Here is a 14,893-nt window from a genome sequence, read left to right as displayed (position 1 = left end):
CTTCATGGCACGGGTGCGTTTACCCTTAAAAAACTGTCATTTGTGTCAGCATAAAAGCCTTAAACAGACATCACAGAAATGCTGGCTCTTTGCTTGTGGTACCAAACTTCTGGCTGGGATGAGACTGGAAGCCTCCAGCAGTGGTGTGATGGGAAAGTTAAAGACTGTGCTATGACTTTGGTGAAGGAAGAGTTCAATGTGTCCTGTCTCCATATGGTCAGCCACCAAGTTCTCTTCTTTTTTTCTTTTGTTCTGTGACTACAGCAGAGAGTTTGTCTCCCTGTTGGAGTTAAATTGTTAAATGTTGCCATTGTGTTTCTTAAATTTGTAAAGTCTTAGTTCAAACTATAGAATCAAAGACATTCCTTTGTACCTGACCACCTCTCCAGCCACTCTGGTGCTGGGGGGGGGCTGACGTGTTTTTATTATAGGCACATCTTATCTGAAAGATCTTTTTCTTGTGTTGTAAGCTTCCTGCTTTTATGATCCTTTTAGGTCACACAAACGCACCCCCATGACACAAACATACACATACACACACGTGCACACACATATACACATAGTGCCTTATCTTTTAGAACCATAGGAGGGGTTTACAATGGGAGGTGCTTGTGTGTACTTTTGTGTCATGAAAATAAAAAGCTGCGAGGAAGGCTGCTCTTTGAAGGAGTTGGTTAGGCGTCAGGTGCGAAGCATTGAGCTCCAAGAGCCTGGATCTGACCAGCCTTCCCCTGCTAGCAAGTAAAACCCGGTTCCGTCTTGTTTTTGTCGTTAACAAGAATTCGTTTCTAAAATAGCGAGCCCTGTGGAAGCGCAGACCCAACATTTATTTGGTCCTTCCGAGCCAGATCCCAACACATTGCGTCCACCGTGGAGGGGGGAGACACCGCCGCCGAAGTCTGCTAGCAGCCAGCATCTGGGACGGCTGATGAAAGCCCTGGTGCTTAATTTTGTCGCCAGGCCAGTGAGTTAGCTTCTGAACTCCCCTCGGGTTGGATGGCAATTGGTGGGATCCAGAGACTCTTCCCGTGAATGAAAAGCAACACAAACAGTAAGTACAGAAGGCCTTAGAGGCTACATGACTGTGCGTTAAACGCGAGTCCGGGAGCGTGCTAGCCACGTGAGAAAGATGCAGGCTTCTATGCCACTGGGGGCGTTGACAGTTTTAAAGACAACTTAGGTTTGGTGACTCCGCCGTGAAGAGAGTTTGGAATCTCCCCCATTTGGGGCGTTGGAGAGCTTTCAACAGAGAGCACTGTGCGTGTAGATGCAAGCGTTAGGTCTATTTTGTGTGTGAGTGCGGGCCAGACGTGGTCTGTGTGAGTCTGATTGTTGTTTTGTATGCAGTCACTTCCAAGCTAATGAGCAAGCTACACATTATCAGAGCAGGAGCTGGCTTAGAGCGCATCAGAGGGGAGGGAAACAGAGCTATGATAACTCAAGCATGAGGCTATCTGAGAGTTGAGTTTTGTCCTCACACCTCAGATGGGCAACAGCTTTTCTGCATCCTGATTCCTGTGTGTGAGACCTTTGTAACATCAGCATCATGTTTTTTGTTTTGGCCAAAAGCAGGTGAATGTGTCTGACGTCACTGCGTGTGAGCCACAGACAGGTGTGAAAGTATGTGTGTGAACTGGTCCCGAACTGGGGAAGAGATGATTCTGCAGGTCACTTTCTAACCCAGTGGCCACAAAAGAAATAAAAAAGATTTGTGTTGAGGAAATATGAATGATAGATGAAGGGTGTTTCTCAGCCTGAAACAACTACAATCCCACTTTCTGTTTTTAAGAAAGGAGAGTTCAAAAACAGAGAGAGAGATGTGTGTTGTTTAAGCAGTGATGAGAATAGTGAAAATGTCTTAGTTTGTCACTTCAGGTGTAGAGCATACCTGAATCAATTTTCCACATGCAGCAGTCGGGAGGAAAATTATAGGTTTAACATCATTAGGAAACACTGAGGCCGAGCTTTTGGCTGAGTGGTGTTTACAGCTTAACTCCCATGTGTTCCTCGCCCTGAGACAATAAGCTCCATGGAAGTTAACCTCTGCCTGAAGACAAGGAGTGCAGTTCCAGAAGCACAGCACATAAACAGTTGAAAGCAGCCCAAGAGACAACAGCAGAGTCCTGAGCAGAGAGGTCCAGCAGCAGAGTGTGCAAACGGCATCAGAGAGAAAGAAAACCCATCAACATGGATGGATGGAGATGCGTTTTCAGCAAGTTGCAACTGACGGGATGACCTTTGAGGAGACTGTCTGAGGGACATTTGCCACTTTTGAAGTGAAATGGCACATGAGACAGTGAGGATGACCCAGGACAAAGCTGAAGAGAACTGACTGCCATTGGACTGCAAAGTGGGAGAGAAGAACGGAGTGAGAGGAGCAGGTGAAGACACAGAGGAAGGCTGTTTGTTTAGTGTGGGAAATCAAAATTTGGGTTAGCAATCCTGGGAAAAAGGAAACTGCTTTAAGTGGGAAAATTGAGAATTGAGTCTGGACTACAAAATGCGAACGGTACACAAAAAACACACACAAACAGAAAATGCATTACCCATACTAACCCTACATACATATGCAATGAAACTCATGAAGACAGCGTCTAAGAATGAGATTAAGTCACTAGTAAGCAGTGATGGAAACGTAGCAGCGTTACTTTTTTCAGTAACAAGTAATATAACTAATTACTATCGTTACAACACCGTTACAGTTACTAACAAGAAAACGCGGTCCGTTACTATTTTTCAACAAACAGACGGTTGAAGCTCTGTTACTGCATCTTATATCAGCTGTATGGAAGTAGCTGACTACGTAAGTAATCTGGACGCTACAGCTTTAAGCAGCTGCGCTCCCGCGGACGGTGATCACAATCACTGTCTAACACAACACCTGGAGCTAAGGGGGCAAAACAATCGCATGAGTGCTGCTGTTTGACTGAGGAAGAATAAAGTAGTCGTGGTAAGCCAATCACATGATCACTTAAAGACGAAGCAACAAGGTACCAGTTTATAAACTGTGTTGATCGGCCAGTAAAACCAGAGTCATGATAAACAAGATATACACAGCGTTTTTTCCTCAATAGTTTCGTCACGTTTACTAAGGACAGTGCAGCGAGACCTCTCTGCTTATGAGAGAAAAAACAAAAACAAAAACAAAAAAACAGGGGAAGTTTTAGGAGAGAGAGAGAGAGAGAGAGACAGCAGAAAAAGAGGGAGAGCGAGTTTTGAGATGTGAGAGATTTGTGACGTTTAGCTTGTTTGGTGTAGTTAATGTGTTGTCTTGTGTAGTTAGTGTGTAGTGTTGTGGATAGTTTTGTGTTGTGTGTCAGAACAATGAGGTGACTGCTGTCTCCAGGTAGAAACAGCAGTGATACACCTGCTGCTGTTCTGTAAATAGTTTGAAATGGTTATTTAAAAAGGGTCAAAGGTAAATGGATGCAAATAACTGTTGTTTGCAAAACTTGTGCATATGATTTTAAAACTGACCATTTATATTTGCATTTAAAGTTATGAAATATGATTCATTAAACATGTTTGTGGTTGTTACAGTAAAAGATAACTTTTTTCTACTCTGATTTTATGTTTTTTGTCTGATTTTAGATCAATTGTGTTAATACAGTTTGTCAAAATGAAAACATGACTGTAAATTCAGACACGTGAGGTTGTGCTGAAAAGGATGAGACCAAACAAGGCAAAGTAAATAGTTTTTAAAGGTGAAATGTGGAGGGAAAATCAAAAGTAGTTAAAAATGATCAATTATACCCTGGACCCCAGAGGGTTAAACATTTTTTTTAAAGTAACGCAATAGTTACTTTTCAAGTAATTAATTACTTTTAGAATATTGTAACTCAGTTACTAACTCTGTTAATTTTTTGAAGAAGTAACTAGTAACTATAACTAATTACTTTTTCAAAGTAACCTGCCCAACACTGCTCGTAAGATGAAAGTGATACATAGACTAGTGGACTGAATATTATAGGACAGATGGTTGCATCATAGAGGAGGAAACACATGATGAGGGGTCTTAAATGAGTGAGCTGATTGTGAGTTTCTGGTGTGTGTGAAGTTTTAACATTACATGAGAAGATACTCATTATGTGATAAGACAACAGGGTTATGCTGTATGTTGTGTGTGGCTGATTTGATGAATGTTTGAGATTAATCTGGCTGATGATTTGTCTTTTGTTACAAAGTTGAGCCAATAGGTTTGGTATGATTTACTGTCCTGGGAGACGAGGAACACATATCATGATTTAACAAGGCCTTTATTTCTTTTCTTTTTTCCTTTTTATTTTGTTACTTTCACGGTGCACTGAAAGTTTTGTTTGATCGTTTTTCTGTCATCTAAGCAGATCTGAACGTTTGAATAGGAAGAACTGCACAACATGTTGTTGCAAAGTGAGTTTCTCCAAAATTAAAATGTGCTCAGGAGAAAGTCACTTATTGGGACAATTAGAAAGCGAGTCCCTGTCTAAAAGGATTCAACGAGGCAATCCAGTCTAAATTCTTTTTCTTTTTGAAATGTCGTCGTTTTGCTGAGGGTGGAAACGAAATGCGGCGATAATTTCCACAATCACCAAAGAAAGAATCAATGAATGAATAATGAGTGAAAAAAATGGGGGACTGACTGACTGGTAAAAGCTGATAAAAGCTCACAAGACTTGACTGACTTAACACCACTATGCAAAGTTAACCACCAGCCAGACATGACAAAAGGGTGGATGTATCTCTGTGTTTGTCTATTGTTGTAGGAGCAGGAGGAGACCAGAGGAGGAAACTTGGGTCACATGACTATGTGAACTCTGCAAATTTAACCTTTTTAGTTGTAATTTTTCTGGGTGTTTTTTAATTGACCATGGGTGTGTTATTCACTACCTTGTGTTGCTCACAGAGGTCACTGTGAAAAAGTGTGTACACACCTGCGCAGCGCTAACATTTACGTTACTTTTCTACAGCAGAGGGCTAATCATGTGATTTGATCATGTGATTTACAGCAGGACACAACTTCACGTTTTTCTACCACAGAATTATTGTGTGTGTGTGTGAAGAAAACTGTGGTTACAGGCTGTGTGTTGGTGATGAAGGTACACTGTGTTGTTGAAAAATGTTGAAATTACAGGGAGAAGTGAATACAGTCTTTCAGGAACCTGTCTGCAGGTCAGGGTCCCACACAGTCCACTGAGAGTTTCCCACAGGAATGAAACAATCTTTCTCCTGAAGGGTAAACACAAGCTTTAAGCATCACTTGACTAGCATGCAAGCAGAACATGTTTCTGTGACCCACCTCTCCCACAGTGGGTATCAAACCCACTTTTAAAAGCATTAAAAAGGCCAAATGTCTGAAACATCTGAAGCTTCATTCAGTCACTGCTTCAGTACCTGATTCGGTGGTTCATAAGGAAGTGAATCATTGAATCATTGGTGGGGATTTTATGTGAGAGAGAGTGAACCAGTGTGAGAGATAATGAGACATGGAGTAAGTGTTCTGCCTGTTCATAAATAAACATAATATATAATAACATTATATCTATTATGTTTATATTTTACAGGTTGATAAGTTATTATTCCCCCAGGTCAAAACCATCTATGAAAAATACATATAAGTTATGAAATATATTTAAATCTTCCTGCTCAAAGGTAAACCACACAGCACAAACACACTAATAATAATAATAATGGATTGCATTTATATAGCGCTTTTCAGGACCCTCAAAGCGCTTTACAATTCCACTATTCATTCACTCTCACACACTGGTGGAGGCAGCTACAGTTGTAGCCACAGCTGCCCTGGGACAGACTGACAGAAGTGAGGCTGCCATATCACGCCATCGGCCCCTCTGACCACCACCAGTAGGCGGTCAGTGAAGTGTCTTGCCCAAGGACACAACGACCGACACTGTCCGAGCCGGGGCTCGAACCGGCAACCTTCTGATTACAAGACAAACACCCAACTCTAGAGCCACGATCGCCCCAGGGAGAACACACCAGGGTAAATGAGACAGTGTACAGACTAAAATTATTAATCAAATAGACAATGTGATGTTTTTGTATTGTATATATGGTCAGAAAAGGTCAATTTCACCTGTAGGCAACCGCAAGTGACAAATAAAGACTTCATTCATTCACATGCCAATTGTTTTTTGTTTTTTTTTAGAACTGACACGTGTCACTGTCTCAGCTCTACAGAGTGGGCAGTCATGATAGATTCAAGCTGCTGTTCATATTCTGTCCACCAGATGTCACTAAAGATGACTGTGTTAGAAAACCTCGAGTAATGAAGCCTTTTTTTAAATATAAGCTTCAGAAAGTTACATGTGGACAAAAATATATCAAAATGAGGGATGCTGTCAAACTTGAGTGTTACACAGCTGTTTATGTCTAACTTAATCTGGTTGAATCAGTTCAAGAGAAAAATATATCGTAAAAATTATTTATTATTGTATTTGTATAGCACTTTTCTAGTCCCTAAGGACCCCAAAGCGCTTTACACATCCAGTCATCCACACATTCACACACTGGTGATGGCAGCTACATTGTAACCACAGCCACCCTGGGGCGCACTGACAGAGGCAAGGCTGCCGGACACTGGCGCCAACGGGCCCTCTGACCACCACCAGTAGGTGGCAACAGGTGATGTGTCTTGCCCAAGGACACAACAACCGAGACCGGGGCTCAAACCGGCAACCTTCTGATTACAAGGCAACCTCCCAACTCTTGAGCCACGATCGAGAGTTGGGAGGTTTCACAAGCTCAATCACAAAAGTAACACAGGTCCACCTCAACTTTGAGGTTTTTTTTGAGAAATACTAAAATGGGGTAAATATAATAAATCAACTTTACATGCATTTCCTTAATTTTTGGAGAAATGGCTGAAACACATTTAGAAAAAGCCTTTTCATATATATCTTTTTTTTAAATTTGGCAACAGTTTCACATCTGAATATAAGGTGCTGTTACAGATTAACTGCCTTAGTGCCAGTGGCATAAGACACCTGCCTGTATTCTTGTTCTGTACAACTTATTTTATATTTTATTAAAAGCAGATTCAGCTAAGATTAGCTTCAGAGTTCAGTGAGTCCGTCACAAACAATGCATCACCCCTCAAACCAGTTTCTATTCAGCGTTACTGCTCTATTGTTCCACAGGGAGGATGTGTGGGGAGAGAAACATTGAGAACCGTTCAACCTGACGTGGCAGCAGCAAAGGAAGATACTGATTCTGAAATATCTCCAAGTTTAAGAACAAATCTACTGACAACAATTTCTGTAAATGTTTTAGTTAAGAGGGTTTCAGTGTAAATGATCACAGAGGCCTCCATTTATAAAATCAATAAATCAGTCTGGTCTCGTGTTTTGCTCTTAGACAAGCTTCAGTGAATTTAAGTGAGAATAGATAAATTCGTCTGGAGAACTGAACTAACACAAAAAACAGTTCTCTGTCAGAAGTTGAAGACTATTAATAGGACTATCAACCAGCGGAACCAATAACTAATCAATGAAACAGTGGAACAATTCTATTTGTTTTTAAACATTCATAAACAGTCAGCCAGGCTTTTCTTCCAAATACTTCCAGCATGCAGATCAGCTGTAAACTCGATACTCTTCTTCATCTTCTGATTGATCAACAAGCTCCACAGTAACGTCACTCTCAACCAAACACAGATCAAACTCAACACAGGCTTCATTTGGACACGCCCCCTGTGCTCAACACAGAAGATACATTTCATCATTACATTAATGCCACATGGAAAGCATTAGCTGCAGTTAATATAATATACTGTGATGTATGTAGTTTGTACCTGTAAATCTAGGTAGTTGTGGTATTGCATGTGTTGGATGCACATTTGCTGGCTTGAAACCAGCTGTAAAAATGCATCATGTTGACTTTGCTCTTAACTGGTCTTATCATTAAGAGGCGCTGTTTGTATTTGTTCCTGTGAAAGCTGTAACACTGACAGACTTGGTTAAATAAAGGTTTATTTGGCTACATTAACAAACATGATCAGATTATAGAGCTCATATGGAATCATGACACAAACATGGTTTTACCTGCTTTTAGTGACAGGCTTTGTAATTCAAGCTGAGGATACAATGGTGTGATACAAAGATTTACATGAAGCAGAAACATTCAAACCATCACCATATCTGAACTAAATAAAACAAATATCCTGCTACAGTTTAATAATGAACCAATCCAGCAACAATGAAGGAAGAAACCAAGATGCTCCTGACTCTGGTAAAGGAGAGGAAATGAAACACAGACTGCTCTCTGCAAATATCTAACCTGCAGGTAATAATCTGTTGGTCGTTTTTCTCCCATTTGAAACCCAGAGACTGTAAACACTGAGCAGAAACACAGAGTTCACCCCAGAAAATCTACATGTGCAGCTAAGAAGTGACTTTAGGTTTAAACTTTAGTGTTTTATACAAATAAAATTAAATTTCTCATTCTCCCTCTGACTGACCCACTCGTGCTGCCCTCCTGTGGTCATGGCTGCAGACATGCCACAGTCTTCAGTCTTTCCCCCTGAAGCCCACCTATCATAGCACACTAGGTTGTCATTGACCCAGAACCATAAATCCAGAGTGCAGGAGTATCGCAGTCCCAGCCACACGAAAGGAGTTGAGGCCTTTTTGGCTCTTTCCTGGACCCATCGCTGCTGATGAGGGTTGCTGATTGAAACCAGGTCATGGTGTTTCTGTCTGCAGTAATTCAAGGCTTCCTCCCAGGTTTTGTTTTCCCTGATCAGGATCAGTTTATCTGCCACAAAATCAGAGACAACATCAGTCAGTTAAATCTGGAGTTAAAATATCAGAGACAGATGTTTGGTCCAGTTTCACTGGAAGAACAAAATAAAACATTTCAGTGATTCTTGAGATGAATCAGCAGCTCTACAGAGAAATCTCTGTTCCAACCATCAGCTAAACATCTTCACCTCTGACAGAAGTTCAACATACATGCAGAAATAAGTGGCTGAAGAAACATACTGACCTAAATCCTCTCAGTGACTCCAGCTGTTCATCTATTGGACAAACAGCTGAGATAAATCTGTGTAAACTCACCATCATAGCAGAAGAAAGGCTTTCTTTGGTCACATCCAGCAGAGCTCCATCTTCCTGATCTCTCTAACAGAGTCGTAGCACATTTCCTGTTGTTTAGTCCATCATTAAATGAGTCCATGTCCCAGTGTCTGAAAGAGAAGTTACTCCCATCTGACCACCTCCAGCTGTCTCTGAACAGGCCGATCCACAAGTTCACCTTAGAGCCTGTAGAGTTCTGCAGCGTCTTAAACTCTTCACTGTATATCTGATCGAGTCCACTGGCCAGGTCAGTGTGATGCTGTCTGCAGTAGCTCTGAGCCTGAGTCCAGGTCACAGACATCTTAATCAAATGAAAGGTTTTGTTGTTTTTCATTGTTTCTGTCAAATCAACAGAAAAACACAAAAACATTTTTATCAGCTAATTTGTCTCATTCTTCAAAATGTCTCTTTCAGGAACATGTGATATAACTCAGATTATAAACTAGATTATAACATTATTAAATATTGTTTCATCATATTACTGTCCACATATTCTCACCGTCATAGCAGATGAACTGAAATTTGTCACTACATGGGTAATCAGCCCACTTCTCTCCTGTCATCACACAGTTCTCAGGGTATTTCCCATCATTTGGATCTCCATCTCCCCAACAGGTCTTATTTTCAGTGTATTCCTCCCCCGGCAGAGACCAGTGCCACGTCCTGTTGTCTCTTCCTGGCTCGCTGTACAGTCCAATCCAGGCTTGTGTTTGATTCTGTGCAGAGTCTTGAAGTCTTCTCATGTCTGTCAGGTCAAACACTTTGGCCAGGTCTGTGTAGCTCTCTCTGCAGTATGCCCGTGCTTCATCCCAGCTCATCTCTTCTTTAATAAAGTGGTACTCAAACAGCTGACATGTGATGAAGACACACTGACCTAAAACAGAAGAAATACTGTTGAATATCTGCTGATACAAGCAGGAAACTCATGTTCCCATCAAACTGTCCAGTTTACAGGTGAATCCTGGATTTTCTCAGTAAGAGTTCATTTGTTTAATGAGTCCTGATCAAACTAAAGGATTTTAGGTGGAAACAATCAGGAGCCCTGGTAAAATGATCACTCACCCATCAGAAGAAGCAGAAACAGACTCCACTGCATCGTCGCTCTGTCACATGAAAATGACTTTTCTGTCATTTGGAGGAAACAATGAATCCAGCAGCTCTTCAGTGTTTGATGGACACGCAGCACTTTATATTAAACACAGATATCTAGTTTATCACACACTGCTGTAAGAAATATATGATTATTCTTAATAAATGATCATCTGTTTAAAATTATCCAAGAAGAAAGAAGCAACAGTTCAAATGTGGTCCACACAGCACCTCTGTACACAGACATGAAATGAGCCTGCAGGTTTGAAACTTACATCTGGTTCTTCTCTGGTGTTCATGCAGACAGCTGTGCAGGAAATAACCATCTGTACTAACACACACTCTCTTTGTACTCAGTATTTGAATATTAAGATTCAGACTTTCCCCCTGACACAAAGACACAGTGTAGATATGAGTTATGAAAGAACTTGTTTGCATTAAGCTCTGGAAAAATAACAGGAAATACCTCACTGTGGACTGTCCCTCAAGATAAATGAGGAAGTGTGATAATAATATGTAAATATAACTTCCTACTGTTTGTGGTGCAGGTGAGAGAGAGTCTATGACTCTCTTTTATATCTCAGGTTTTAAACACCAGTTTCTCCAGTAAATTCTGAAGGAATATGTAAATTATCAACCTTTTCTCTTTATGTTACTGGGTGTACTGGTTAGTTGGGAAATCTATATTGCAGACAGATGTGAATGTGAACATGAATGGTTGTCTCTCTCTGTGTGTTAGCCCTGCTAACAGAGTCTGGTGATGTCCAGGGTGTGTCCAATGATCACCTTGAGTCGTGAACAATGGACATCACTGGGGTGCTGGGCTTCCTCCTTTTTAGCGCACAGCCAGGTTATTAATGCAGCGGCTTTTAGTTGTTGTTTGTTTGTTTGTTTGTGGGCCTTTCTGTCTGAAGATAAATGGGAGAAAGGTTTCGTAACTCATCCAAGTGACTTCAGTCTCGGCTGACTGCTGGTTTCCCCAAACTTATAAACAGTGCACTTGTACAATGACTGAAACCAGCACCACTGAAGGAACAATTGGCTGTGACGTCAGTTTTAGAGATGTCAGGATTTCACTTTTTTATGTCTGATACTGATATCATAAATTTGGATATCTGCTGATATAGTTGTAACGTTGGACCCGATAAACATACGCTGGAGTGAATATGATGACAGCAGAACTTTTTATTTGACACTGTGGTTTTTGTTCACTGGGACACAGACACTCTCCCTCCGACTGTCACTGCCAACATATTAACATATTTTAAACAGTACTTAGCAGAAATATTAAACAACCTAACTAACAGGGTTGCAAACTCCCAGCAAAAATATTATGGAACACCCCCCACCCTCCGCCTCATGATGCTTAATCGACATAATTGACTTTGATTTAATGCACATGTAAAACAACTCTACAGAAATCAATTATTTTTCTACAATAATTAAATAGATTCAACATGTACAGATGGTACCTTCCCAAAGGAAAACGTTCTACAGGTACTACTATTACTGGGTTATCTATTAGACTTAGTTACTATATACTATAATGGATTTCTATACATTTTACATTTAATAAAAAACTTTGGTTGTAAGATTCAGATAATCTAAACCAGGATCCTGGTGTTATTTGTCTCTCAGAAACAGTTCATAACTTCAACTCATCCATGTCACCTAAAAGGTAAACCTGTTTCTCCATCACCTGTTCAGCTCTGATGATTCAGTAAGGACATCTCCTGGTTTCATCTTCATGTTTCCCTCTCACCACATATCCAAACCATCATGACCAGCAGCTTTACAGCTGTGGCTCCAGCAAACATCAGCTGATACTAGAAATTAATATTAAATAAATTCTAACAACAGCTGATCAAGCTTAAACGTGCTGCTGTTGTTTATCTGCTGGTTTCTTCTTTCTGGCGCAAAGAGGTCGATAAAAAAACAAGAGAGAAAAGCCGATCAGCTGATCATTGATCAGTTTCATAGCAACAGGAGAGGGACAGAAGATGAGGCAGTCACTCCATATATATCGGTTGTTGAGCTTAACGTGGGAATGCTTTACAAAATTCAGAGATGAAGTTACACTTGCTTTACTCCTCTGGGATAGTTTATGCCATATCGCAAGTTTTGTGAGGTGCTTTTAGAATAGAATAGAATAGAATAGAATAGAATAGAATTCAACTTTGTCATTGGACATGTCACAGGTACAAGGCAACGAAATGCAGTTTGCATCCATCCAGAAGTGCTTTAGTGATATAGATATATTACAATATATATTAGCAACTAGGGATGCAACGATACCAATTTTTTCAAACCGATACGATACCGATACTTGGATCTGAGTGCTTGCCGATACAGAGTACAAAAAACGATACTTCTACCACACACACACACACACACACACACACACACACACACACACACACACAAATACAATTAATTGGAAGACAGGTTTTATTATATTCCCTGTTGATAAAAAATAAAATCTTAATAAAAATGACCACAAAAAAATTTCAAGTGAAAAATCAGCACTTCTGATAAATTATTGCAGAGTCTCCACATTGTAATTTTACAAAATATCACTGAACTATTGGCACTGTCTCGAGCTTTCAGAATAATAAATAAACACTTCTGTTTGGAAAAAATAAATACAAATAAGTTTTGCGAATAAAATAAACTTTTAAATTATTGCAGAGTGTCCATATTGTAAACAAACAAACAAAATAATTATTATTAAATAAATAATAAATAAAATAATAATTGGCTCCCTAGTGGCCAATCTAAAAAACTACAACAGAAATGACAAGCCACCCTCTGATTAATGAAATAAGTTGGTATCGGTTCATGGTATCGGTTAACTTTTACGAGTATGAGTACACACACATTTTACAGTATCGGCCCCGATACCCGATACCAGTATCGGTATCGGTGCATCCCTAATTAGCAATAATATAGATATGTAAGTATATTACAGAAATGGGTCTATTATGGTATGTTATAATGTACACGGTATGAATGTATGTTATGAATATGACTATATATACATATATATCACTATAAGTATGTTAGGCTATGAAAAGGATATAAATAAGAAAACCATACAGAAATATGAACTATGCAAGTTATAAACAGTTGTTAATTGTTTTAGAATTGTAATTATTGTATTATACAGAATGATTGTCTATACAGCATTTACAGTAGTGCAGTTAAGATCAGTGAAATATGTGGATAATTTCTACAGAGGTATATAAAGTGCTAGTGGTTGTGAGTGGTGGTTCAGTCCCTGTTATTATTGTGTGTTTGAGGGTACGGTTGTTCATTGTTTTTTTCCATTGTGTGTGTAGGTGGTTGTGGGTGTGTGTATGTTCAATCCACGAGTTTAATGTGAGTCAGATGTCAGGAGGCAGAGTTCAGGAGTCTGACAGCTGTGGGGAAGAAGCTGTTCTGGTACCTGGTGGTCTTAGTCCGGAGGCTCCTGTAGCGCCTCCCAGAGGGCAGGAGGGTGAAGAGTCCATGTGATGGGTGACTGGGGTCTTTGGTGATTTTTCTTTGGAAGGTTGGTAACCTAGCATTAGCATCACGGGGATATGCACTGCAGTGAGTATGATAGAAGTGAGTTCTCTGGGGAGATAATAATTTGTGATTGTGTGAAGTTAATTGATCAGATTGCATTTTTTATTTCCAGTAATCCAATAATTTAGGTCAGGATCGGACAGTACTGATACGGTACATCTCTAGTCAGTTTATGACCATTAATATGCAAATTGACAAACTATGATCACTAAGAACTGAAGGATACTGGAAGCACTCTAAGCATGATCAAAGAAGAACGGAGAACCTCAGAGCTACAAAGTATACAGAAACTAAACGATCTCATAAGAACTCATAAGTACAAGAAAACCAGACATAAGTCAAGTTTATTTATGTAGCACAATTCAACAACAAGGTGATTCAAAGTGCTTTACAGAGACATTAAAAAACAAAAACAAATAAAAAGCATGATTTAAAATTGAAAGAAAGAAAAAAAGAAAAAAGGAATGAACAGTAGATATAATTAGGGTTAAAATTTAAGTTTTGAAATTTAAGCTTAAGTGTGGATTTTGGTATTTTATTCAAATGCAGCTGAGAACAGGAGAGTCTTCAACCTGGATTTAAATAAACTGAGTGTTTCAGCTGATCGGAGGCTTTCTGGGAGTTTGTTCCAGATATAAGGAGCATAAAAGCTGAATGCAGCTTCTCCGTGTCTGGTTCTGACTCTGGGAACTGATAAAAGACCGGATCCAGATGACCTGAGGGATCTGGAAGGTTCATACTGGGTCAGGAGGTCACTGATATATTTTAGTCCTAAACCATTCAGAGCTTTATAGACCAGCATCAGGACTTTAAAGTCTATCCTCTGACGAACAGGCAGCCAGTGTAAAGACCTCAGAGCTGGACTGATGTGGTCCACTTTTTTGGTCTTAGTGAGTACTCGAGCAGCAGAGTTCTGAATGAGCTGTAGTTGTCTGACTGATATTTTAGGTAGACCTGTAAAGATGCTGTTACAGTAATCAAGCCTACTAAAGATGAATGCATGGACTAGTTTTTCCAGGTCCTGTTGAGACATCAGATCTTTTATTCTTGAAATATTCTTGAGGTGATAGTAAGCTGATTTTGTTATTGTCTTAATGTGTTTTTCTAAGTTTAGGTCTGCGTCCATCACTACACCCAAATTTCTCGCCTGGTTTGTGGTTTTTAGG

The 14,893-nt window shown here is 39.9% G+C and overlaps 1 protein-coding gene across 2 annotated transcripts; it reads right to left on the bottom strand.

Moving 5' to 3' along the window:
* Window positions 1-4,368: 4,368 nt before the first annotated feature.
* On the bottom strand, window positions 4,369-11,665 carry LOC146521061 (macrophage mannose receptor 1-like). 2 transcript variants are annotated; one of them, XM_085154449.1, is made up of 5 exons: window positions 10,436-11,665; window positions 10,134-10,256; window positions 9,571-9,945; window positions 9,054-9,410; window positions 4,369-8,751 (listed from the first exon to the last, which is right to left on the bottom strand). In XM_085154449.1, the coding sequence occupies exons 1-5, from the start codon at window positions 10,596-10,598 to the stop codon at window positions 8,405-8,407; spliced, it is 1,365 nt and encodes a 454-aa protein (XP_085010575.1). In that variant the 5' UTR covers window positions 10,599-11,665; the 3' UTR covers window positions 4,369-8,404. The 2 variants fall into 2 exon arrangements, with proteins under 2 accessions (XP_085010575.1, XP_085010577.1); XM_085154451.1 differs by having other exon boundaries at window positions 10,134-11,664.
* Between the last annotated feature and the right edge of the window lie 3,228 nt (window positions 11,666-14,893).

Source organism: Neolamprologus multifasciatus, chromosome 3, assembly GCF_963576455.1.
Source record: "Neolamprologus multifasciatus chromosome 3, fNeoMul1.2, whole genome shotgun sequence".
In the NCBI taxonomy this organism is placed as follows: Eukaryota; Metazoa; Chordata; class Actinopteri; order Cichliformes; family Cichlidae; genus Neolamprologus; species Neolamprologus multifasciatus.
Note: the sequence above shows the minus strand (reverse complement) of the source record. Positions and strands in the feature narration are given on the sequence as shown.